General features: G+C 51.9%; 1 protein-coding gene across 12 annotated transcripts; it reads left to right on the forward strand.

Annotated features, from left to right (window-relative positions):
• Nucleotides 1-928: 928 nt before the first annotated feature.
• On the forward strand, nucleotides 929-24,403 carry MOB3C (MOB kinase activator 3C). Of its 12 annotated transcripts, none has more exons than XM_065071449.1 (6): nucleotides 1,164-1,767; nucleotides 2,355-2,408; nucleotides 8,759-9,254; nucleotides 18,964-19,166; nucleotides 21,336-21,465; nucleotides 22,895-24,403. In XM_065071449.1, exons 1-6 carry the CDS (start codon nucleotides 1,441-1,443, stop codon nucleotides 23,035-23,037), a joined length of 1,353 nt encoding a protein of 450 aa, XP_064927521.1. In that variant the 5' UTR covers nucleotides 1,164-1,440; the 3' UTR covers nucleotides 23,038-24,403. The 12 variants fall into 12 exon arrangements, with proteins under 12 accessions (XP_021155768.1, XP_064927527.1, XP_064927521.1 ...); XM_065071451.1 differs by lacking the exons at nucleotides 1,164-1,767; nucleotides 2,355-2,408 and adding exons at nucleotides 4,857-6,979; nucleotides 7,693-7,731; XM_021300093.2 differs by lacking the exons at nucleotides 1,164-1,767; nucleotides 2,355-2,408 and adding an exon at nucleotides 929-1,133.
• Nucleotides 24,404-26,523: the final 2,120 nt, after the last annotated feature.

A 26,523-nucleotide genomic window follows, 5' to 3' on the forward strand; every position in this document is an offset into this window, starting at 1 on the left:
ATGCGAATCCTGCGTGTCCTCAGTGCATCCTTCTCCCATCACCTGGCCCATGACCTGCCCTTCAGCTGTGTCCCTAAAGGGGACAGTAGGAAAGCAAGGGGGCTGCTGGGGTGTGCAAGACCCTGTCAGCCAACGTTCAGTGCTGCCAGAGCCCTGATTCCCTCTGGCTCTGCCCAAAAGCAATCTGCCAGCAGCTGCTGTGATTCTCCAAGGTCTTATTTGCTCCTAGTAAGATACTGCTGCAGGTGACAAATCATTTGTGTTGCATCTACACCAGCACAAGGAGAGCAGACACCTTGTGTGGCCCATGTTGAGCTCCCTCCTGTCCACCTGCTCCGGGATGCTGCTGGATAATAGAGGATGTTTCACATCATTGGGCAAGTAACTTTATTTTTAAGGACTGTGTCTGAACATTGTGGCTCAAGGACAAATCCTGGCATCGCCTGGAGCCGAGAAGCCCCTTTACAGAGGAAGGAGTCTATGTCCTGCAGAGATCTGTCCTACTGGATGCACAGTCTGCCTGTGGCCAGAAGGTAAACCCAGCAGCGGGGAAGCCAGGTGGGGTTCAGGGAGGCAAACCCTCATCCTAAACCCTCCTGCTTCGTGCAGACCTACCCGGCAGCGGGATCCTCCCGTTGTCTCAGCCTGCTGGCTTTGTGGTTTCCTTTCTCACACTGTTGCTGCTCTTCACCCACCACCTCGCCCCATCACCTGCAAACGCTTGGCTGAACCTGAGTTTAACACACATTTAAGCAAAGCCTAGCAATGTTTCTCTCAGTAGAACTGTCCCAGTGCCAAACTATTTGCAGATGTTTCCAGCAATGCTTGCATCTCATCTCACCGCGGCTGCTCCCCGGCAAAGAGATGCGACTGTGAGCACCAGGTCCGTGCTGCTGCCTCCCACCTTGCCACAGCACCCCTAAGCATCACATGTGGGGTGCAGCACCAGTTCGACACCGCCACCCGGGGCATGCTGACCCCAAAGCAGCATCCCAGGCTGTGCTGAGCCATCCCACGCTGGCTGGCGGCTCCTCTCGGCGCTGAGCGTGTTGGCACAGGCTTCCTTTCACCGAGTGGTATTTAAATACCGCAACGTGCTTCAGAACTCACCCCACCTACGAGAGCAACAGACAGTAAGTCTGCTCTGCGCAGTGAAAGTTTTGGGTTGGTTGGTTGGGTTTTCTTTTTTCTGCTGTTTTCTTTCCCCTTTCTCTGGCTTTTCTGTTTTGGATGGTGTCCAGCTTGGCCTGGCGCTGGAACCCCCGGCTGATTTTGGTGTGCATGCAGAGTGGGGAGGGGAGAGAGGCCGTGCAGAAGATGGGGCGGGGGGGATACTGCAGGGTTTCATCTCCTTCCCGCCAGCGCGCTGCTGTCCCGTGAAAGCCCGGAGCCAGCCAGCAGCGTAGGACCCCGTGCCAAAAAGGAGCTCAGCATCCAGGAATGATGCGTGGGTGCCCACCCGTGGCCGTAGGGGCTGGCAGAACGGATTCCCGGCGGCTTTTCCCGGGACAGCCGGCGGGGTCAGGATGTGACATCACCGGCCGGAGAAAAACCCTCGGCCCCGGGTTTCTGTACGGAAAGCCCGGCGAGCGCCGCAGCGCGGCCGCCGTCCCTGCGCTGCCGCCGTCCCTGCGCTGCGGGCAGTCCCGGCGGGCAGCCGGGCTCGGGCTTTTTCCTTCTTACTCGCTTTTACTTTTGTTCCTCAGTAAGAGCATAAAGTGCAGCGGAGGAATTTGGGGCTGGAAGGCGGCTGTGCCGGGGGACGAGGTGAGTCCTGGGGGTGGAAACAGCCAGTGCTGCACCCCCGAGGATGCTCTTGCGGTGCTTTTAAGCGCGGGTTGGGCAAAACCTGGCGGGGGTCAGCCTGGGAAGGAGCAATCCGTCACCCGGCCGGGCTGTGGACGCTTGCACAAGGCTCTTCCCCTTCCTCCGGCGTGTGTCTGCTCTGCCGCCAGTGTGTAAATACCGAGGAGCCCCTTTTAGGGATGCAGGAGGGTCCGGGACTGCTGCTGCTGATTAGTGCAGATGGCCGGGGGTGCGGAGGTGAAGGGAAGGGGGGACCGGCAGCCCCACGCAGGGTGGGCAGACACCCGTTTCCCGGGTGGGACGGTCCCGGCAGCGGCTTTACCGGTGTCGGAGGGAGGGTGGAAAGTTGTGGGCGGGGGAACTGGGTGGGAGCGAGCGGTGGAGATGGGTTTTCAGCAGCTGGTTTGGCTCCTCTCGTCTTCTTTGCCGAGCTTGCGGGCCCAGAGCGCTCGGTGTTGGGGATTACGGCGCTGATGGTGGAGTAATCACCCTTGGGACTGAACCCGAGCGGTTGTGTGCTGTGGAAGCCATTGGACAACTCTTTGCAGGGCTCCCAGCAAATCACTGGCAGCAGCAGCAAGGTCTCAGCCTCCAGGAATGAGGTACCTTCAGCCCCACGTGGGAATCACCCCTAAATGAACTGGATATGCTGCCTCCAATCTGGAGAGATGGGGCTTTGCTTTTCTGCTTGGTGGCATCTTGGGTGACTTGGGGAAAACCTCAGAGCCTTTGGGCCAGGCTGTGGTTCCCAGGGAGCTGTTGCTTTGCTAGTGGCATGGCAGGGAGGCACGACAGGCAATGGGACAGAGACGGGACAGTGGGTCTGGGCTGGGGGGGCAAGCCAAGGTGTGTGCAGTCCAGTTCCTGGACCCCTGCTTGGTCCATTTTGCATGAGCTGGGGATTTCTGAGCACCAGGCGAGCCGGGGAAGCACCAGGGTGCCTTCCCGGGCAGCTGCCCCCGTAGCTGGGGCATGGGGGGCTCCATTCTGCTGCTGCTCTAGAGACAGGTGCTTGAGTGCTGCCTCGGAGGATGCTCCCATCTCTTGTGGGTTTGCACAAGGAAGATTCGGCAGCAAGGAGATGCCACTGAGAGCCCAGGACTTCTCTGTAGCTCCCCCAGCCCACGTGTTGGGCCTTGATCCCCCTCCTGGCGTCTTGTCTTGGCTCGTTTCCTGGAATTTTCCATCGTTTGGGTTATATTTGGGATAGGCAGCCAATAACCCCGTTTCTCACGGACAGCCCAGCTGGGGCTTGGCTCCAGCAGGAAGCACAGAGGAAGCGGGGCCAGCGCCCCAACACTGTGCTCCCCAGCATCCTCCGTCTGCAACCCCCCTTTTCTTAGATGATGAAAACTACACGTGGCTGTTGTGAAGGCTGGAAAAAAGGGGATACATTCCCCTCTCTAGGACCCCTGTATGCCCTCAGCCCCTGGCTAGATTGGGGCTGGGGTGGCAAGGGATGCTTGGGAGAGGCAGCTTTTGGCCTTTGGGGCACTTGTGATGCGCTTCCAAATCCACCAAGAACAAGCCTGGTTTGCGAAGATGTTCTTGGACAGGTTGAAGTCCAGACTTTGCAACAGAATTTCTCTGGGATTTGAAGGGAAGATCAGAGACAGTGCTGTTGAGTCAGCAGCCAGACAGTAACACTTCCTAGAGTGGTGAAAAGCCAGCCAAGCCCTGGGGCCAGCTGGTTGCTGCTCTGGCTGCCCATCTGGAGGCTGTCTGGCTGTTCTGGGGCTCTGGCAGAGGGTGGCTGAGGTACCTGCCCTGCTTCTCCGCTGGGGATGGGGCAGGATGTGATTTCTACCCAGCCTGTGGTGCGGAGAAGGGAATCCCCTAAAGCAGAGAAGCAGAAGTAGATATCTGGGTGGCCGAAGGCAAGATCCCCCTGGGGAAGCCCAAGGGGGATGTGCAGAATCGATAGTGCTCGACCTCTGCTTTGCTCTGCGGACCCTGGGGCAGCGTGGATCTGCGCTCTCCCCCCATGGCCTCGTCCCAAAGCAGGGGTCCCCCTGCGGGTTGCCCGTGGTGTCATAGCGCTGGTTCTGCTTCACGGCTGTTGCATGGCTGGCGAGGGCTGGAACCTGCTGCTAAAGCGGCTGCTTGTGGTTTCCAGTCAGATGCTTGTGCGAGTGTGTAACTGTCTCGGGCAGGATCCAGAGAGGATGTGCTCGGCACTGGAGCTGCTGGTGTCAGAGCCTTCCCCTCTCCTTACCCTCCACCATCATTAATGCTTCCCGGGGACACCTGTAAAGCACTTTTCTCCTTGAAGCCTTTGCTTTTGCAGTCCTAAATATTAATATAAAGGCAGCCTGGGCATGGACAGGAGTTTTGAAGTTGGGGAAACTGAGGCAGGGAATGTGGGACTGTCCCTGATGTCCATCACTCTGGAGACTGGCAATGTGTTGGACTGATCCTTCCTGTTGGGTGATGGCTAAAGTATATTTGGGGTCAAAGCTAGTGGTTTTGGTTGGTGACGTTGCCTTGCGCCTGCATGATCGGGGAAGGAAGCCCCCTCCTGCCTCTCAGCCTGCTTTTCCCTTCTGTTTTGCCAGTTTCTAAGCAGACCTTTCAGAGTCGTTTTTAATTTACAAAAAGCCTTCGCCCTGCTGCGTTCCTCTGTGGTTTCCAAATGATAAAAAAAGAAAGAAAAAAGCTTAAGTAAAAAAAAAACCAAAACAACTCTCAAATCTGAAATTAGCAGCTTAGTTTGACCCTGAACTAACATCCCCCCCATCCAGTTCATTTCCTTTCATCTCTGGACCTGCCAGCAATCTAGGAAATCAGTTTTTCACGTGTCTCTGCCTGCTACATCCCCAACAGCGGCCCTGCCTTGCCCTTGCAAAGCTTAACTCTGCGCTCATTTAGCTCTCGCTAAACCCAACTGAGTTTCGCTTCTGCTGCCGCCAGCAAAAGCAGGAGCAGGACTGAAGCCAGCAGCCTTCGCAGCCCTGGACAGGGTTTTGTGGCCATTCAGCTGGGTTTGAAGCCAGCCCTCTGCACAGCCGAGGCTATTTTGGGTGCGTGGATGGGGGTGAGCACCGAGCACGCCATGGCGTGGATGTCCCATGGGAAGCAGTGGCCTCTTTCTACCCGGCAGCTTCGCTCATTCTCCTCTGATCATGGGGGACACACAGGGTGACAGCGGGGAAGGTCTCCGGCCCCACAGCCACCCTGTCCGCTCCTGGGAGCAGGACAAGGTTTGTTTTTGGGGTTTGCAGATGCTGCGGAAGGGGACGTGTGAGCCCCCGGGGTGCCGGTGCGGTGGAGGGGGGTTGCAGCCCTTTCCAAGGCTCCTCTTGGGGAAGCTTTGATTTTGCACGTGGGAAGCGAAGGCAGAGACCTGCAGGCAGCGGGATGTGTACGGTCATGTTGTAAGAAGCTGCTGTCTAAGCTTGCTGAATAGCAGCTCGCCCTTCGGATTTCCTAAAATGGGCAGTGTGAGAGGCGATTTGGACTTGGACAGATCTCCTGTCCCACCCCAAGCCCCACTGGACCATGGTCTGATTTCCAGGAACATGACAGCCTCCAACATCAGGCGCTGTTGAACACCGAGCCACAGCTAAGCCTTGGAAGATCTCCCATTTTCTGTCTCTTTTCTTGGAGCTGTCCCAAATACCTGGCCAGTGATGGAAGAGCACTGGCCGAGTTGGATGCATGAAAGTGAATATTGGGGAAATCTGATCTTGCATTTGCAGCTGATGCCACTTAAACTCAGGGTGCATCTGGGTCCATTCCCAAAGGACTCTGCCTTTCTGCCCTGAAAGTGCGGGTGGGTGCTGGGTCCCTGCCTGAGGGGAAACTGAGGCATGGGTGACTCTGGAGGGACTGTTCACTCTGACCTGGTACATCCCATCTCAGTGCCCCAGCTGCAAGGGCTATAGCTGGTATTTAAAGCCGCGGTCGTGGCCTCTGTGCAGCTCCCTCCCTACATCGCTCACGTAATTCCCTGCTCATCCATCTCTCTGGGCAGTGGAAGCTTTGGAGCAAGTTGGAGAACAAATCTGTTTTTTGGCCTGATGCCTATCCCTGCTGCTTTGGGCCATAAATCCCAGGATATGTTTTTGGCTTTGTGTTAAATTTAATTTCTGGAGAACATTTTTCTCCAGTAAAGATTCACAAGGCCTTTTAATGACTCGGTAGCTTGGTTGTGATGCTGGTGAGGGCCCTGAAAGGAAACCGCTCATGTTACCCTGGTATGTACCATTGCCTGGGAGCAGAGAGGCTGCGGTGCTGTGTTGGCATCCCATGGGCTCCAAGGACACATCCGCTCCCAGCACTTGTGCAGCAATGGGTTTTGCTCCCTCCCTTCCTGGGAATCTCATTAGAAACAGGTAGAAAACACCTGGCAGATGTTTACCAGGTTTGCTGCTTCTTTTTCTTTTTAAAAAACTGGTGTTTTGTTTGGATGGTACTGAAGCAAGAAGCACGTTCCCACCTGCCTGATGAGTGAGTGCAGCTTGTGGGGTAACACAGAGATGTAGATGATGCAGAGCTGCAGCTGTGGGATGCGTCACGGGGCAGTAGGATGGCTTCGCAAGATGGGATGCAGAGTTTATTTCCCAGTGAGTGGTTCAATATTTGCAGAGGACTTTCCACGTGAGGCACAGGAACACAGGAACCCCCTTAGATTGTGAAATCAGCTCATGGCCTGCAAGTGATGTGTTGGAGGGGATATCATCTGCCAGGGTGGCTTCTTATCACCCTGGAACACAGCCTTTCCTCACCCGGGAGATGCTCCACTCCCTCCAGCATCTTGGTGGCTGCGCTGGACTCTCTCCAGCAGTTCCCTGTCCTGCTGGAACTGAGGGGCCACAACTGGACACAATATTCCAGGTGTGGTCTCCCCAGGGCAGAGCAGAGGGGCAGGAGAACCTCTCTGACCTACTGACCACCCCCCTTCTAATCCACCCCAGGCACCATTGGCCTTCCTGGCCACAAGGGCACAGTATATATGTGTGCGTGTGTATTTTAGAAACTGTTATGCATTAGCAGACTCCCTGGCAGGCTTTTTTTAGAGGCGATATCAACAGGATGTGCCTTGAATACGTGACGCTGAGCGGGAAGCCCTGGAGAAGTGCTTTTCTTAGCAGCTTTGCTGTGCCCACAGCGCCCTGGCCTCCGTTGGGCTCCCTCGGGGCTGCCGTACCAGAGATCCTTCCCTTCAGGACAGGTAGGAGCCAAGACATGGTGCCGCTTCCCCCATCCGCTGCCACTTTGGAGAGCTTGTGATTTCATTTTTGAGGTGGGGAACACACTTTTTGACACGACCAGAGCTTGGGGCAGGGGAGGAAAAAGCATCCAAAAGCATCCCCTAGTCATTGCCTTTCAGCAATAAATGAGGACACCAGGGCTGGAGGCATTAAAATTCCACCCAGCCATATGAGCTGGGGAAGGTTTGCAGATACCCGGTGTTAAAGTCATACTGCGTAACATTGTGCGGTGGCTGTGACCCCCTCCATGGGGCAAAAAGCACCTAAAAACTTACAGTTTCAGGTCTGGTTGTACCTCAGTAAAGCAGAGCACAGCTGGCTCTGGTACCACTATGCCGTGAGCTATGCAAAGGTGGCAAAGCAACACTCCTGCCTTGGGAAAGTAAGACCACTAACAACACCCGTGCTGGGGTTTGCACCCACACCACGGGCTTTCCCCTTGCAGATACGTGCTGGCTGTGGTGTAAAAATCCCCACAGGGGATCCTGTGGGTGTTTGGGGTGATCACTAGGTCCTTCTGCCTCCCAGGGATGCACAGGGATTCTCTTGCAAGGTGGTCTCTGCTGGGCAAAATAGGATCTGCTTGTGGCTCAGGACTAAGTTTAGAAAACAGAGTTTATATAGCAAGCTTTTGGTTAAAAGCTGTCTTTTTAATGATGAACCTGCATCCAAGTTTTGCTTGGGCACCATTCCCTCCTGCTCGTGACTTTGGGTAAGTCACTTCCCCTTTCCATGAATCTCCTTTTTCTGTTCTTTTTTAACTATTGGAGGACTTTTTCTTCCCTACACCATATCAAAGCATTTAGCACAAGGGGGACTTGATGTTTTGTTACCACCACTGGTGATGAGCGCAGGTCACTAAATGCACAACTGTATTTCAGCCTGTCTGGGACAGACATGGGATTCCCACTGGAGCTTCAGGGAGGAAAAGAAAAATAAGGGAAATACCACAGCCTTCAGCCCTAGTCTGTGCTGCTGAGCTCGGGCAGGAAGGGGTGAGCTCAGCATTTTGCAATGACTTCCAGACCGAGTCACCCAAGTCACCCGGAGCATCGAGTCACTCGGAGCATCTGCTGCCCCCCGGCCGGCTCCTGTGTGCATTGTGTGCATCTGGCACGTCACCTTGCTGTGCTGCTCTGCCGCTTCCCTTCTTCACGTGTGGGTTTTGTTCTTTTGAACAAACACACGGGGCAGAACAACAAAAATAATCCCCGCTTTTCCTATTGATCTGTGTGAACCAGCAGCTGGCTGTGGTCACAGTGTGGTCCCCAGGGCATCGTTCACCAGCCGCCGCAGCAAGGTTGCGGGTTATTTGTGCTGAGAAATCCCTGGGAAAGAGACAGTTCCCCTGTGTTGGGGGAGGAAAGGGCCACCAGGCTGGGACTGTCCAGGCTGCTGAGCTCCACTGATATCTTGGCTATCACTTTATTGCAACGGTTACTGATAAAAGCTCTGCAGGTAGGAGGCTGGCTGGAGCCTGGCGAGTGCTCTGCCTGCCATCGAGCTCTGCATGGGACACGTGTGGCAGTGCTCACCCTCACCAGTGCCCGGATCTGCTGTGGGAGGAGGCAGCAGCTGCTCCAGGTCACCTTGGTGGGTGTGGAGGGGCCAAGAGCTCACCACAAATCTCCATCCCCGTGTGCTGCCGCAGCAGCGGGGCCAGCCAGCGTCCTGGTGCGAGCTCATCCCTGCAAGTGTGCCCATGTGTGCAGACCGAAATCTCTCTTTTTTCCTTCCAGAAACCTTCACCTCTGAAGACCCCTTGGTTTTCACATTGTGCAGAACCTCTGTCCTCACCCTGGCTGGCCCTGCCCGTGATGGCGTTGTGTCTTAAGCAAGTCTTCAACAAAGACAAAACATTTCGTCCTCGAAAGAAGTTTGAGCCGGGCACCCAGCGCTTCGAGCTGTACAAGAAAGCCCAGGCCTCCCTCAAGTCCGGGCTGGACCTGAAAGCGGTGGTGCAGCTGCCTCCCGGCGAGAGCATCAACGACTGGATCGCCGTGCACGTGGTGGACTTCTTCAACCGCATCAACCTCATCTACGGCACCATGTCGGAGTATTGCACGGAGAAGAGCTGCCCCATCATGTCAGGAGGGCTCAAATATGAGTACAGGTGGCAGGACGATAGCAAATATAAGAAGCCGACCAAGCTGTCGGCCCCACAGTACATGTGTATGCTGATGGACTGGATCGAGATGCTCATTAACAACGAGGACATCTTCCCCACCAGGATAGGTGAGTGTGCTCTGGTTCTTCACCAGAAGGCTGGGATTGTAACCAGTTCGTTTTCCCAAGCCACTGGTGTGCCTCAGGGTTGGTTGCTGAACTTTGCAATTCCAAGGATAGTGGATTCCTCCTCAGTGTCCGTCCCACACCCCCTTGCTGCAAATTGTTCTTGGGATTCCTCGTCCGGCTCCTCGGGGACATGGAAAACTATGTTCTCCTTTTCTGTGCTTGAATTCTTCCCAGTATTCTGTGCTTGTAAGAAATGAGGGCTGGTAGGTCATCAGCTTCCTTGGCCTTTGTGCTGAGCTGCAGGGCTGGTTGGAGGTGTTCATCACACATCCGCAGTGTCCTCTCCTCTCCTCTCCTCTCCTCTCCTCTCCTCTCCTCTCCTCTCCTCTCCTCTCCTCTCCTCTCCTCTCCTCTCCTCTCCTCTCCTCTCCTCTCCTCTCCTCTCCTCTCCTCTCCTCTCCTCTCCTCTCCTCTCCTCTCCTCTCCTCTCCTCTCCTCTCCTCTCCTCTCCTCTCCTCTCCTCTCCTCTCCTCTCCTCTCCTCTCCTCTCCTCTCCTCTCCTCTCCTCTCCTCTCCTCTCCTCTCCTCTCCTCTCCTCTCCTCTCCTCTCCTCTCCTCTCCTCTCCTCTCCTCTCCTTCCCTCCCCTCCCCGATTCCATTTCTTTCTAGTTCTCCAGGTGGGTTCGCACTCCCAAAGGTCTAACTCTTGTTCCACCCTGCTGCTCCGCTTCTCAGCTCTCCATCTCTGCTGGTTCATCGCAGACCTAATTACACATCACATCTTGCTCTTTAGCAGCGCTGCCTGACCCCGGATCTGGCCTTTCCAGCTGCCAGCCCCCAGCGTGTACCATGCACCCCTTCAAAAAGTTTGGCCTCAAGAGCTTGCAGCAGCTGCCAAAGGCAACACAGCTTGCAAACTAACCCCTCCGCTGCTGCCCTGCAGCACTTGGCAGCTGCTGGGGCTGATATTAGCCCTCCACTTAGCTGTGTTCTTGTAGCTTGGGGAGATGAGTTCAAGGGCTGGAGCTGAGTTCAAGGGCTGGCGGGGCTGCCGGAGCTGCAGGTCATACCTCAGAGCTATTGCTTTTCAGATGAAACACAAAACTACTTGAAAGTAAAAGCGGATTTAAGGAGCTTTTGGGGGAACGCCTGGCTTTGCAAGGCTGCTTGACCCTTTCTGTTTTCCCAAGCAGCACAGCTGACCGAGCCATATGAAATCAGTGCAGCTTAGGTGCAGTATTTTCATTAATACACTGGGAAACATTGAAGAAAATGGTCTGGGTGGGATTACTAGCTGCCACTAATTGTTACAGCCCCATTTTGCTGTGCTGCAATGCCTAGCTGTGTGTTTTTTTCGTTCAAGTCTCCAGCCCTTGGAGGCTCAGAGGGGTCACAACTCCACAAGCAAGAGGACGGACTGGTTGTGCCAAACTCTTTAATTTCAGCTTTCTGGGGTGGGGTGATCCTGCTCATTGCTGGGGGTTTGGTGGGATGACCTCTGAATGTCCCTTCCAACCTAAACTATCCTATGGTTCCCTAGACCCCTCAGAGGTGCAAAAGCCAAGTACAGTCGTGGCTCTGCTGGTTTTCACTTCATTTCATGCACTTCTCCCTCCAGACACAGGGAGGGATGCGTAGTGCCTCAGGTTTCCACTTCTCCTTTCATTCTGGTGTGGGGGCAGTTCTGGGTGAGACACTGCAGGCGGTCGTGGGGCAAGCCCATTCTTTTCTCTTCCAAAGCCATTCCTGGGTCCCTCTTCCAAGCCCCTTTCTGGGTGGGGGGACACCTTCATGTCCCCAAGTGACTTCAGTCCCCTTGTCCATGTGTCTTGGTGCTTCTGGCCTCTCATATGTAAAAGGGAACTTCGCCTGAGATCGCACTTCAAAGCGCATGAAAAGCTGTTGTGGGTGGTGGGGGAGGAGGAAGCCAGTGGCAGTTTGTCATAAGCGTGTCCCCAATTAACTGCCTTTCACTGGCCTGCCTTGTGCGCCGGGCAATTACTTGGCAGCTCTGGCATTTCAGAAGATGGAGGTGTATGGTTGAAGGGAAATGTCACATCCGCCTGTTCCTGACAGGCCCCGTCCTCATCGCCGCGCTGGATGATGTGGGACATGCAGTAGGGACGGACATGGGGCTCGGGGACAGTGACCAGGGTGAGCAAACGGAGATACTCAGCCTCCCCCCGAAAGAGCCATCCTCTTGGGGGAAGACCCAGAAAAGGGGGAATAAGGCACCGAGAGGACACAGGGGAGATGTGAGCTGTTCTAAGGAGGGGAAAGGAGTCTGATGACGTGATGGGGGAAATTATAAATGCCATGTTTTGCAGTTGCAGTGAGGCTCTTCAATATTAGCAGCAGAGGTGGGTTTTAGTGTGAAGGTTTGTTTCCCTCCTGCTTGTACCGGAGAGTCCCCCAGCACGGCTGACCTCTCTCAGCAGGGGTTTCATGAGCTGTGTTGTGCATCTCAGCTTTCCCTCCTGGCCCTTCTTTGCCATGTGCAGTAAAACTGTCCCAGCACAAAGATTTCCCTGGCTAAGGCCACCTGACCGCAGACAAAACAGGCCTTTTTCTGTTTGTTTTCATTTTTTTTAGAATCAGCAAGTGTTCCCCAAACTTGCTAACGTTGCCTGAGGCTAACCTCAGCATCCTTCTCCTTCCAAAAAGCTACAAAGCCTGAAGCAACACATGATTCAGCGCAGCTCACTCATGGCTGTTCTGACAGCTAAAGGAGAGTTATTTCATGGGTCAGAGAGGGAAAATCCTTTGCCGTGGGGTGAGAGGCACAGCTGGAAATGAGCAGAGATGGTTCACTGGCCTGTGAGCTCACCAGGTCCTTTTGCATCAGTCTTTGGCTGGGGTAGGTGGGCACAGCTCCAGTGACCGGAGCAGAGCTGGGCTGATTTGCGCCACTAAAGCATCTGGTCCTTCAGCACGTGTCAGAGATGTGAGAGGAGCAGAGTGACCCGGGTGACAAACGCCCTTGGTTTAGCCAAGCTGTGTGATGCAGAGCGTATGCTGGAGGGGCACCCGGCATCCGAACTGGCAGCAAGGGAGCCCAGTGTCTGCAGACAGCAGAGTTACCCAGCAGGAGCACAGCCCTGGGATGGCACGCTTGCACCAGTATAAAATCCCTGCCGTGGTTTAATAGGGTCATGGGGAAATGCTGCGTCTTCCCCATCCCCAGGGAAATCCACCCGCAGGGCTCAGTCCCACTTAAAGGCTTTGCTGTATAATCCTTCCTCTGGCATGGAAACCTGTTTTTATGCTGCTCAAGATGAGAAAAAACCCTGCAAGGGGTGAGCTATGCCAGCCTGATCTCTATAAATCTACAGCAGCAGCAGCTTTCCCAGACGATCTGTATCAGTTTGCATGTGCTAGCGCCCTGTTTCCACTCTTCCAACCAATGTAGCTGTCCTGAAAAATACATTTAAATGGAGAATAAGCATTGTTCCCATGCAGGAAGAAGGATGAATGATTCTACAGGTGTATTTTTACCAGCTGGTAAAACTATATCTGTAGATTACTTCAGTGAGGAGCCACGTGAACAAATCAGCTCCTCCTGGTAATCCTTCTGCCCCATGGTGGCTCATTTTGGGGAGCTGCTGCTGGGCAGAGGGTTGAGCAGATGGGGTTTGCAGGGCCCTGAGCAGTCACTTGGCTCTGTCAAACACCGGTCAGCCCAGTATCAGGGTGCTGGTTGCACCAGCCCAGCTGTCCCACACCAGCACCACTGTGGATGCTGAAACATCCCTGTTATTAAATGAATGTGGATGCAGGGCTTGGACCAGAGCCAGTGCCAGGAACGCCCCGTGCTCTCTGCCAAATGCGCCTGTGGTTCTAAAGAGCATCAGTCACGGGAGATTTTGGAACGGTTCTTGGAAAGCTTTTCAAACCTTGAGCTCTGCCATTCAAGCGTAGTCCCAAAACAATTATGAAAACCAGAGAAAACTTGGTGTGGAATCATCCAGTATTTTCTCTCCGTAACAACAGGAGAAAAATGTTCAGAATTCAGCTAATTATTGCTGTTTTCTCAGCTGGCTATTTTTTACATGATTTGTCTTTTATTTTTTCCCTATTTTCTTCCAAAATTAACACCATACCAGCTTGCAGCTGCCATCACACCATTAGTTTTAAATGGGGCTTTAAAGACTTATTTTTAGGAAAAAATGAATCACCGAGCTCTACTGTGGCCAGATTGGAATTGAGAAATAATAACAACAACAATAATTCGTCACATAGTTCATTGAATTACTGCTTTTGCAGAGGAAAAAATGCAATTGCCAAGAAGCAATATAGCTTCCCAGTACTGATTCATCACAGAGAAATGAAATTGGCTGGAGCACGAGGGTTAGGGACGGGAGAGACGGAAGGAAAGATCCATTCGCAGTGCTTTACTGTAAGCGCAGGCACTTTGTTACCTCTCATTTTCATTTCCTTTTACACGTGGTCCCACATGGTTGCCTTATGTTTTGAAGCAATCAGAATAGAGTGGAGAAAACAGACTTCTCGGAGCATTAAATCACATCTCGGGGTTTTCAAGCAAAACATCCAAGGTAAACTGAAGGTGCTAATTCGTTTCAGGGCTGTGAGTCACGTCGCTCGCCTTGCAGTGTGTGAAATTGTACCCGCTGTCCTTACAGCTTTTGCCCTGGCTTGGAGCGTGGGTGAGGGTCTCCCTTTCCTGCTGCTGGGGATGGTTGCTGTGCTCTGCTCCTCCTGGCATCGGGCTGTCTTTCTGCCCTGGGACAGGCGATACCCCTGGCAACCAGCAATCTGGTCTGGGTAACGCACACCTGAGAGCAGGGGTGGAGGAGAACAGCTGACCCTATGTATAAATGTTTTTCCCTGCATCCAAGCGAGCTCACGTGGCATCTTGTGGTCCCCTCTTCATCTATCACGCAAGAAGAGTCAGAGGTGGGGTTGGATGGTAGGTTCTGCCCCTCTACTCTGCCCTGGGGAGACCACACCTGGAATATTGAGCCCAGTTGTGGCCCCTCAGTTCCAGCAGGACAGGGAACTGCTGGAGAGAGTCCAGCGCAGCCACCAAGATGCTGAAGGGAGTGGAGCATCTCCCGTGTGAGGAAAGGCTGAGGGAGCTGGTGCTCTGGAGCTGGACAAGAGGAGACTGAGGGGGGACTCATTCCTGGGGATCAATATGGAAAGGTAATGGGGTAATGGGTTCAAACTGGAACACAGGAGGTTCCACTTAAATTTGAGAAGAAACTTGTTCCCGGTGAGGGTGGCAGAGCCTGGCCCAGGCTGCCCAGGGGGTTGTGGAGTCTCCTTCTGTGCAGACATTCCAACCCTCCTGGACACCTTCCTGTGTAACCTCATCTGGGTGTTCCCGCTCCATGGGGGGATTGCACTGGATGAGCTTTCCAGGTCCCTTCAACCCCTGACATTCTGGGATTCTGTGATTCTATTTGCTGCTGCTTCCTCCAGGGTTGCTGGACGGTGAGCACCAGTGATTTAAATGCAGAGGTAATTTCAATGCCTTTAAATCAGCCCAGATGGGGTTTGTGGTGTTCTGCTGCTCCTTGGGGCAGCTGGGACCATCAGTAGGACATGCTGGGGTGGTGTTGCTGTGTTGCTGTGTGTGTAGGGCTGCAGAGGGTGAAGCCAGCCCAAGGAACCTCATGCTGCCAGTGTGTTTTGTCAAAACTTGGGGCTCCATCCTGACTTTCTCCTGGCCTCCCACGCTCCTGCTAATGGGTCATCTCAGCAGAGTCAGTCCCACCAGCCTCATCCCCTCCTCTCACCAGGGTGCTACTCCTGCTGGTTCCTGCCAGCGCGTACCACCTCAGAGATGGAAAAGGTCCCCCAAACAAGCGCCACCACTGTCCCGTTCCCAAGTGTCACTTATTGGCACATTAGCTACTAATGGGGTCTCTCTGCCACCAGCTGTGACACTGCTCTGCCTGGCCCAGCCTGGCAGGGAGCTGGGAGCCACATTGGGAGCAGCCTCCTGCCCCACACACCTGGGGAATGGGCCCCAATGCTCCCCCCTTGCTGCTGCTGGGACCCCTCCCAGCAGCCAGGACAGCTCCAGCGGGAACAAATGGGAGCCTGTCTGCTCAATTTAAAGCTAAATATCTGCAAGGGCAGGATAGATGCGTGGCCAGTGCTGAGATCCCTGTCCCAGGGCTGTGCCCAGCTGCAGGAGGAGGCACAGGCTGCTCTCGCTGTGTCCCCTTGTGTGCTGGAGAGGATGTCACATGTGTCATCTGCTGGACATCTGCTATGCCAGCAGCCGTGACCCAGGGCAAGCTGTATTTATGACAGATCTTTCTGCTGCTCTCCCTGCGTGGGTCAGATCAGCTTTTACTGGAGAGCCCTTTCCTTCCAGCTCTGGGCGAGGGGATGGGGAGTTTCTCCAGTTCCTCACTGGTGTGGCCAGTGCCTGCTGGGGCTGCTGCGGTTGCTTTCCAAGTCACTTGAGATCAGCAGCGAGTCACGGCTGCTGCTGGCAGAGGCAACCTGCTTATCAGATATCCACCCTGCTTCCTTCCCACAAGGAAACACTTTGATCAGCTGGCGCAGGTCCCCGTGCCAGATGAACCGTCCGGTTGGGCATCCATAGCCTGTATGGGGGGGTCCTGGCACAGGAGGTGCAGACATGGCTGCAGCACGGTGATGGGACACGGGACCCGATGGCGCAGGGTTTTGTTCTTGTCTTCTGGGGCTGCCCATCCCTCCCTGGGCATGTGTGTGAGTGAGAGGAGTGATGCGGTGAGAAGGATCCAGAGCCAGACCCCAGTGACATCTGGACCCAAAGAACCACGGTGGGTGATTGGCATGGTGAGATGGCAGGCTGAGGGGTGACCTGTAGAAGTCCATTGGTGGCTACCAGGCTCCACTACAGCTTGGCCATGTCTGGAGGGGGTGGCCACACACTGACACCTTGTGATAGACACAAAGAAGAGCAGCCCAGGAGCTGCTGCTGAGTTCATATGAAAGCACAGTGATGGGGCAGCCCAGAAGGGTACGTGTAGGTCCCAGCAGCTTGGTGGTATCTTTCCAGGCAACAGCGCCCGTAGTTTCCAGGAGCTGCAAGATTTACGCAAAATCTCTGTTCCCTGATGCAACAGGTGCTTTTGGAAAACCCAGGTCGTAGCTGGAGGTGTCTGTCCCTCTAAGTCTTTCATCTGCCAGCATGTCCATGAAGACTTGTTGGCAACTGATTTATAGGGCAAGTTCATTTCTGGCTAACATCGGGAAAAAAGTGATGGAAAGCCATTTGTCACCATCTGCCAGTTCTGGAGGTGGCTCATCTGACAGGTGTATCTGGACCACAGATGCTACCAGCCCTGGGATTCTGACATGCTTTTGGTCTGTTGTTTACTGCCTGATGTTATTTCTCTCTCAGCTCAGGACCGGGTTGAGGTTTGCTGTTTGCTACCAATTTTTTCAGCTTAGCGATAAACTCCTGGGGGCTGGTGAGGTCTGATTTCTCCCTGGCTGCCTGCTTTGACCCAAGGAGACCCTAGGCAAGCGGGATGGGTGACAAACTGGAGGAACAAATGCATTGCTGGCTGCCTGCTGGCACCTCTCTGGGTTTCTGGCAGCGACGGCTCTCCTCTGCTTCCAGGGAGCCAGGCTGTTCAGAACAGCATGTATTCTCCAGCCAGGGCCCGGCAATGTGCACTCATCAGAAATTACTCGCCATCGTGAATTTTTATTTATTAAAAGAAATATTTCTTGACTCGTTCTTCAAAGCTGGTCTGCAGGGGCTACCCTAGCAGCATGTCTCAGTCCTCAGCTGGGTGATTAGGGCTTTTATTTGCTCAACAAATTCTCACTTAGTGCGAAAAGTTCAAATGAAGCTGTTGATAAAGGAGCGTGTCCCTCCTGACTTGCAGGGAAACCTGGAGGTCTCTCTGATTCCTCCCCTGGTCAGACCAGCAGGCAAGGGCAGAAGCAGAATTCCAGTGCTATCTCTAAGCTGCTGGTTCGGGGAGAGCCTGGTTGTATTTTGCCAGACACGAACACCTGTCCCAGAAAGTCCTGACAGGATCTGTTAGAGCTGGCAGTGACATGGGTCATGCCAAGGTCCCTGCTGATGGATCAGCCCTGGGGCTGCAGCGGGATCCTGGTGGTGCTGAGCAGCAGCCACGAATCCGTCTCAAAACCACCTTTCTGTGTTCGTGTGGTGCTGAGCTGAGACGTGTCCTCCTCCACGTGGTGGCCGGGACATCGACCTGTGACATGGGCACACAGCTCTGCCCTGCCCGCTGCACCCACAACTGTGATGGGTACACAAAGCAAAGTGGGACTGGGCTGGGGTGAGGGTGACACTGGTTTAGAACAAAGACCATTTTCTATTATGAGTTCTGTGATACTGAACCCAGCACCTGCCAAAGCCTGGCCGTGGAAAACAGGCTCCACACGTGATGCTGGAGGGACAGATCCTGTGCGTTTGCCACCCACGGAGGAGAGGGGCACAGCACTGCTGCTGGGAGACAGAACTGCCAGGAGCCTTTGGGAAAAACAGTTTAATTGCCTAGCGAGGCTGATGAGAAAGATTCAAAGATAAAATTACCATTTTTAATTTTTTCTAGCTGAGAGATTTGCTGATGCTTTCCACAGTACAAAATGTATGAGCTGCCCATGGTTGAGCAGAGATTGTTTGGAAAGATTTTTAAGAGGCTATGTGCTGCATTAATAAGAAGCTAAGGGAGGAGGCTGGTACAACCGTGGGAAGAGAGGGTTTTATTTTGTTCTTTGCAAATTTGCATTGAATTGCTCAGGGGAGAGGAAGAAACTCCAGGAAAACAAATTCCAGTTGTTTCATTTTCCTCCTTCCAAAAAACACGTTCAGGGTTTCAAAGCCATGTTTCCTTTAGAGATTTACCCCAAGCTTGCTGACACGGTGTCACACCTCTGAGATTTTCACTGGGACAGCAGTACATTTAGACAAGGATGGAAATGTAGAGTATGAAATTGCATCCTTGTGTGGGACGAGGCTAAAAGTGCAGAGCAATGTGGGGTGAGTCCCATTTATGGACAACCTGGGAGGACATTGCAGGAGGGAGCATCATACTGGTGCAATGAAATTGCAAACTAAGGGTCATTAAGATGGGAGGTTTTCTTTCTGTTTTCATAAGACGTTTGTTTGAAACGAGGATCAGGAAAAAATAGGTAGAAACCCCACCTGTTTCTGTTGGTGCATCAGAAGGGAAACATGAGGGTGTGTGGAGGAAGAAAAACAGTATGAAGCATGGTTTTGATTCAGAGGACTAGGGAAGGTATCTTTTCTGCTGGAAGGAGGTTTGGTTTTGTTCACAGACCTGGGTAAATACAATTTGACCTACACTGTGCCTGCACAGGCTTGTAGGGAAAAGACAGGGAGAAGGGGCAGAAGGATCCTCTGCCAGGTTGCTCTGGATAGAGACAGATGTGGAGAGATGTGGCCTCCTCCACTGGATGAGAACTGTTCTCTCCTTGGGCAACTCCCCAAATCCTCAGATTGTGTCTGTGGGAAATTGCTGGTTGTGCAATGAGGAAATACGTGGGGAGAGCTAGATGGCACATTGCCCAGCATAGCTGTCACTCTTGACATTAGCTAAGGGAGGCCTTCCTCATATTCCACGGCTGCCTGTTAAGCCTGACAGTGACATTTAAATGCCATCTGTTGTTTTGGTTTTGGTTTTGATTTTTTTTGGGGGTTGAGAAATGTTCAAATGGCTTCCAACGTGCTTTTGCTTTGCAGGTATTCCCTTCCCCAAGCAGTTCCAGCAAGTTTGCACTAAGATCCTCACCCGCCTCTTCCGCGTCTTTGTCCACGTCTACATCCACCACTTCGACAGCATCATCAACATGGGCGCTGAGGCTCACGTCAACACATGCTACAAGCACTTTTACTACTTCATCAAGGAGTTCAGCCTCGTTGACCACCGGGAGCTGGAGCCTTTGGTAAGGATGCCCTGGGAACGGGGAGGTGAAGGGGTGAGAGTGGTGTGGGCTGAACACAGCAACCATACATTCAGGTGGGGGTTTGAACTCTGAGCAGTGCAGCTCTCTGGGCTCTTCCAGCCACCTCACCTATCCTGTAACCACCAGCCTTAGTGCTCTCAGACAGAACTTCCCAGCAACACTGAGGAAACCCTTTACACTTTGAAAACCCCCCTTAAGCTTTGCCTCTGCTGCCATGTCTATGAATTGCTCTTCAGTATCCTTAGGACCACTATAACACAGAGTCTTGGTAGCTCTCATGCAATTTGTACATCAAAGTGTTTCCAGCCAGTTGTGTCCACATGGTTTTCAGGGGTCAGATTTTAGCCTGAGTCTCGTCTCTACAGTCTTGGGTTTTCCTATGAGGGGACTAAGGTCTCTGCTTGAGATCCTGGTGTGAATTACAACGAGACTGCAGGAAGGGAAGCTCCAAAAGGACACGCAGCTCCAGACAACAGCTGGAGAGGCCTCGCTAGAGCGCCAAGTTTATCTGCAGCCTCCCTTGGGAAGTAATTAGCCAGGCAGAGAGTGAGAGTCCTTGAAAAGAGCAGGACTGGGGGGAAGCAGAGGCCAGACAGCCCAGGCACATCAACTAGAAAATGCACATAGTTTTATAAGAGAAGCAAGTGTGTCACAAGGCAACATTGAGTTTGGTCTGACCTAGAGGAAGAACATGTTGTAATGGGGAGAAGACTTAATAGGGAATCCAGTCGTTAGCATACTGGGGTTGCAGAAAAGGCCATATCCAGCCGTGGAGAGACAGGAGAGACCAAGAGGGTCTAATCCTAGAGAGAGAAATTGCTGCCTGTTTAGCACTTAGCGCTTTACTCCTCCTCTGCTTTCATTTATCTCAGTTTGCTGCCTGTCTACCCTGATCATGATTTGGGGGGATGGAGAGATTATGATCTAATCAGGGGAGATTTGAATGACAACAGTATTTACATTAATTATATCGTAGAGAGTTTGATTGTGACCTATGTTGTCACAATGGCCCTCAGCTCCGGAAAAATGGCAGCTCGGTGTCATTCTGTCCTCTGTTAGTCTTCCTCACCATCGTTCCTCATGACGATCTTCTTTAGCATTGATATACAGCCCATAATGGTGCCATCTCCTTTGACTGATGCTTGCTAATGTAAATTATTAGCACCTAATAGCCAAAGCAGAGGCTGACATTGCCAAGTAGGCTTTCAATGCCAGTGACTCACATGCAACAGGAGATGATTTATGGGTCTGGATGAATCTAAGATGAACAGGTTTTCCTGTGTGATGCAACCAGGGTTAAAGTACAAGGAAGCTGTGTCTCATTTGTTGGTGTGCCCATTGCCTGGCATCCAAGCCCTAAAGCAGACCTAAAAACCCTGGAAACCTTCCCCTAGGTGATGACTTACTGTAGGTGTGTAGGAGAGTGTCCTGCAACCAGAGGACAGCTTGTCCTGGATGCAATGCCAAGTTGGGGAGCGTGGGACAAGTTACTGCAGCTTATGAATGACTTTCAAACGCTGGAAGTGGTCCTTCTGGCCATTCTGTTACCCCAGGGAGGTTTCATGGGTTAGGACTGATCCAGGAGCTTCCATCGCTCTCTGCTGCAGGCAGGAAAGCAATAATGGGAAGTTTCTTCATGTGCATCCTAGAGGCTTTCCAATGAGTCCCGGGACCTGGTGTGGCTCCGGTTCATGGTGCTGTGGGGTGTGCAGTGTTCATGCTGTTCTGGCTTTGCTTCAGCAGCAGTCGTGAGAATCCGCAAATAGTAACATCCAACCTCTGCAGCACTTTACACTTGACCTCAGTGCGTTTTCCTGTGGTTGATTACTCTCCCCAGCCCAGGGCAGAGCACCAGTGATGTGCTCTGCTCATTCCTGTTCTCCCTGGGCTGCACCGCAGCTGCTCCGAGTTGGTTTTAAGTCTTGAAGGATTTCTCAACTGGTTTGACACATAAGCAAGGAAAGACGGTGCATTGCATCTGCCTTTATTTTAGGCAGTCTAAGCCTGCAGAGTTAAGTTTTTGCAAGTTCTCAAGGTTTGTGGAAAAGCGATAATCTCTCAGTAGGGATGAGATGAAGTTTCCTTGACAGGTTCAGTCTCTCTTTACTGCCTCACGAACCCAGACAATGGTTCTAACCTTGCATCTAGATGGCCAGAGTTAGTCCACATGAATCCCATGACAGAGGAGACTCCTGCCTGCAGAGGTGCCTGTTCCCTGTACGTGACTATGGGAGGCCACCAAGCATCTGGAGGGAGCACATCTGGAGCAGGACAGCAGGTTTGAATGCTATATTATGGTTGGAGATTTCCAGATGTGGGCTTTCTACTGAGGAGCCCTACTTGTGAGATTTAGGAGTAAGAAGAAAGAGAAAAACCAGCACCTCCCCAGCCAGAAAATGTCCTGTTAGGCCCATATAGCTTAGAAAAATTACAGGAGTTGTGGGATGAAGAAGTTCTTGGTTTTTAAGCCTGCCACTGGCCAAATCTCCCTTTGCTGCCTCAGTTTCCCTTTTGTCAAACTTATTTGGGAAGTGATTTCTTAGCAGCAAATCTTGAGCTGAGAATGAGGCAGCTCCTGTGTACAGGCAGAACTAGTGACAGGCAGTGATTCACTCTCTTAACAAATCAAGAAACGTGGGGGCGGAGAGAAGCCACGCACTTGTTTCCTTGCCAAGGGCAGGTCATGGTCCTGGGCAGCGGGGCTGGCAGAGATCCAGCTGGTTCCGTACCAAGGCAGAGCTGTGGGGATTTCCAGGGTATGATGAATATCTTGGACACTTGTGGCCAGCCCGAGGAGCTCACAGGCGGCTTGGCAATCCACTGGCCACCTCAACCCACCCTCTACAAAGCTGCTTTTGTGCGTGGTGCTGTGCTAGTGGGGTGGGCTGGATGCTGTTGCAAGAGGATGTTCATAGTCTGCTCACTCCCCTCTTCTTTCTGCTTCCAAGATGTTTGCAAGTGCTTCCTGTTTGCAACGCAATTTTGTGGCAGAGCACCAGCTTTTCATTTGCTGGCTGTATTCTGCACTCAAGTGATTCTGCGTGTCACTCCCACAGAGAAACCTTCTCTTTGCCACTGTCCCCTTGGTGGATTTTAAAACCAAAGCTTTCAGCACCAAGTTGCAGCTTCTGTGCCCCTTGGTTATATCACTAAAGGGGCTTTTATAGGGTTACTCAAGGGTCATCCTGCTTTCCTGGTTCTCCTTTTTTCAGAGTTACTTCCTTCCTTCTCTGCAGGCCAGTCCCACTTCAGATCTATTCTGGGAGTACATTTTAATGTGCAGATCTTTCTCTGGGGTGCGTGGGGGGGTCTGCAGGCACACACAGATTCACAAGCCATGAACCTGAGAAGCCAGCGAGAATCACAGACTTTCCTCACCGCAGCAACATACACCATTTGCAAGTTATTAGTTGAGCTCCTTAAGGCAAGGACAAATACCGTCCTCCACCAGCTAAAAGCCGGGTGCGTTCCTAATGCCAAAATAACCTCGTGCCGCAGAGCCTGAGGAGGGTGCCAGGAAGGAGCTGCTGAGGCAGAGCAGTTCCTGGGGGGGCTGCCATGGGAAATAGAGAAGCACTCACTGAGACTCCCACGGTCGCTTCCTTGGGTTGGTTTTGGACACCTACCAACCTGCCCGACATGTCCCTCTATTGAAACCTGCCTTACACACTTACTGTTTCTTTCTTTTCTCTCCCCTTCCAATGCAGAAAGAAATGACAGAACGGATTTGCCACTGAAGCAAATTTTGGCAGGTGAACTCAGCTGGCTCATTCGGAGTCCAACGGGACAAGGCACCCTATGGTGGGAAACCTCTCCCCAAGGACTCCCCCTGGGCATTTCAACTCAATGAACTATGAACACTGCAGAAGAGCCTCTTCAGGCCAAGGACAAATCCCAAGCTTGCCAAGCATCTCTGCACAGATTTTTATTTTGTCTTAGAAAGCCACTGACTAATTGGAGAATGAGGCAAGTTTGGTTGACTTTTGCACACTCTGGTTTCTAAGACTCAACCCCATGTCTGAGAACATCCCTTCAGCTGCCTTTCCTCTTGTTTCGTCCTCAGCTATACCAATTTCCAAATGTTTTAGCAGGGATTTCTGCCCTGTGAGCGGGTGTGACCTCGGCTACCGAGTTATGGCTGTTATGGTTCCCACGTGCAGTGGGTTTGTGATACCATCTGAGATCAGCTCTGCAAAGCTGGTGACGATTGATCCCAGCTGCCTTCATGTGTTTGGGTGCTAATGTACCATTTTTAACCATGAGCTCTGAGTGTCCCTTCTGCCCTGATTCATGCTTTACCAAAGGGACTGTTTTCTCCCCCAAGGGATTGGCAGAAGGGACTTTCTGATGTTCTAAGGTGCATCCAATGCTGCTTGGACTAATGGCAAAGTGGCCCCATGACAGAGGAAATGAAACAAGCCACTTTTGTGACCAGCACGGTCTACCCGAGAAACACTCAGTGGTGGAAAGAAACTGTTGCGAGAAAACAACATTTTTAACATGTCAGTATTTCCTGATACTTGGCTCAAGATCAGCACATTCTGGCTGTAGAAATTGTTCTTTTTCCACTATCCAACCCTACAGCACAATAAATCAGGTGGAGAAGGGTTTTAAGAGACATCTAATCTGCCCTGTTCTTCCAAAAAGGCAAGATCAGTCCTTCTCAAACCGTTTGAAAACACACTGTTGCTACCTGGTCTGTACCATTATTCCCCTGAAAGGTATCACATCTCATCATTTCTCCCCCTTCTGTTTGCAATGCCCGATAACTAGTGTTGAGTTCCCTGAGCCATTTTTCTTTACTGTCTTTGGGGAGTCAAAATCAGATTGTCTGAGCCACAGAAGCGTTATGTTTGTGTTTCCTGCCCTTTTTTTTCTGGGAAAGTTTTGTATACCAGACACAGCTGATATTTATAATCTGGGGTTTGCCCATTTTTGGGGTAGGGAGGGGATGTGGCTAGAAAACATAAATACTTAGGCCAACATGAAAGTGCACAAGTGAATTTTTAGTCCTCAAAGCACTTATTTTGTTGTGAAAATTTATTTTTTTTAATCTTGTGTACCAGATGTATATTTTTACATGGAAATAAAACAGAGCAAAATGGACACAAAACCACCTCACACATCATTCCAATATTTTCTGTGTAAAATAATCAGTCAAGTCCAAACATTTTTGTTCTGTTATTAATGAAATAAATGTGAATAAGCCTGAATAATTTTTCCCTGATTTGTCTGTAGTAAGACAGGCATCCTGAAAAACCACCCAGGACAACCTGAAGAGCAGATTTCCCTCCAGAGTTGCAGCACTGATGGATCTCAGTGCCACGTTGAGACCTCAACTTGCATCTCAGAAAGCGGCTTGACAGAGGCTGATGCTGCTGCTCCGCATCCCCCCCTTTCAGACTTTCCACCAGCACCCCACGGTGGTGAGTTTTACTCACTACTTTTTGCAAAGGTGTGTGGTTCCTGGGGTCCATGTTGCAGCCTCTTTGTTTAAATCAGAACCACAGGCACAAATTGCTGCGTGGTGCAGAGGCAGGAGATGACAGCAGCTCTATCAGGAGCCTCCTGCCTTCCTGAGGAGTGGAAAGGCTGAGGGAGCTGGGGCTCTTTAGCTTGGAGGAGAGGAGGCTGAGGGGTGACCTTATTAATGTTTATCAATATATAAAGGGTGAGTGTCAGGAGGATGGAGCCAGGCTCTTCTCGGTGACAACCAATGGTAGGACAAGGGGTAATGGGTTCAAACTGGACCACAAGAGGTTCCACTTAAATGTGAGAAGAAACTTCTTCATGGTGAGGGTGCCAGAGCCTGGCCCAGGCTGCCCAGGGGGGTTGTGGAGTCTCCTTCTGTGCAGACATTCCAACCCGCCTGGACACCTTCCTGTGTAACCTCATCTGGGTGTTCCTGCTCCATGGGGGGATTGCACTGGGTGAGCTTTCCAGGTCCCTTCCAACCCCTGACGTTCTGTGATTCTGTGAAGCCTGCTTGGACTCAATGTGCAGAACCCTCTGGGACTGGTAAGGCTGGGATGCTGTCTCAACAGTGGGGTCTAAGGCATGAACAGACAGCAGCCTACAGCTACTTCAAGTTATGATGCAAAGATAACAGAGTCAACTTCTTCTCAACAGTGAAAGATGGTGAGACGGTGACCAACAGCCACAATTTGTGGCTTGGGAGGTTCAAATTACACAACTGAAAAAAAAGAAATCCAAGAGGGTGGTGTGGCCAGTGAACAGCTACCACAGAGGAAGCGTTAATCATCCTCAGTTTAGTAAGACCTGGTGTAAATAATGCCCGTGCACAGAAGCTTGCTCATATTTTTTCCTCCGTGTTGTCCTGCAGCAATGAGTTCCACCAGGTAATTATGGACTATGTGTGACAAAAGGAGAGTGTGCTTTGTTTATTTTTTAAACCCATGCCTGAGGATTCCAAGATTCCTGTGGAACAGAACACGCTGTTTCTGAAAGATCAACCCACAGGCTCATCTCAAGCAGCACTTTAAAAAATAATTTCAAAGGTTTGTTTGTTTGTTCTTTTTCCTTCTTTTCAATCTGGTTTACCCGAGGAAACAAAGCCCATGATCGTGCTGTGACAACTTGTTGAGGGTTTTGATTGTGGGGTGACAATAAAACCCTGGCAGATGTATTGTTAACCTCCTCTCCTCCTTGCCTTCCCCCTCTTGCTTCTCCCTCTCCCCACTTCCCACTCAGGACAGGCGATCCGGAGGGAAAGAAGGACAGAGAGAAGAGAGTTGGAAAAATTAACCATGTTTTACTAATGCTACTAATAAGAATAGAGAAAATAATACAAAATATACAAAACCAATCTTGAAAGTCTCAGCAACTGCAGAGCCGGCACCCGAAGTCCTGGACTGGACTCTGCAGCCAACCGGAGCTGGATTCAGTCTGTCACTAGGCCTCAGTTCTCAGGGACAACTTGCAAGGTCCTCTCCTAATGTTCAGCCGTAAGCAAAAGGGAAAAAAGGGACGAGATCCTCGTGATCTTCCAGCTTTATATGAAGTATTCACATGAATGGAATGTTATACACAGTTGGTCAGTTTCTTGGTCACTTGTTTCTCGTCGCCCCTCTCGCGAGATGTCCATCCATGCTTATCAATAACTTCACATTCCATTGCTAGGTTTACCAAAACATGTGTCTTGTTCTCCAGGAAAATGCAGCTAAAACGAAGCTTTAGCTGACAGGCAAATTCACTGAAAGATAAACTTGGTTTTTAACAAAACCAGGACACAACTGCATCTTCAGTAACTCTGGAAGCAGTGTAGGAAGGGGAGACAGGGAGATCATTCACTGCCAGAAAAGCCTTTCTGTCTCTC

This window comes from Columba livia, chromosome 8 (genome assembly GCF_036013475.1).
Source record: "Columba livia isolate bColLiv1 breed racing homer chromosome 8, bColLiv1.pat.W.v2, whole genome shotgun sequence".
In the NCBI taxonomy this organism is placed as follows: domain Eukaryota; kingdom Metazoa; phylum Chordata; class Aves; order Columbiformes; family Columbidae; genus Columba; species Columba livia.

Coding starts and splice junctions, on each gene's coding strand:
- MOB3C (XM_065071449.1), top strand. CDS start 1,441: ATGATGCGTGGGTGCCCACCCGTGGCCGTAGGGGCTGGCAGAACGGAT. Junction 1,768..2,354: donor CGGCTGTGCCGGGGGACGAG/GTGAGTCCTGGG, acceptor AACTCTTTGCAG/GGCTCCCAGCAAATCACTGG. Junction 19,167..21,335: donor ACCGGGAGCTGGAGCCTTTG/GTAAGGATGCCC, acceptor CCTTGCATCTAG/ATGGCCAGAGTTAGTCCACA.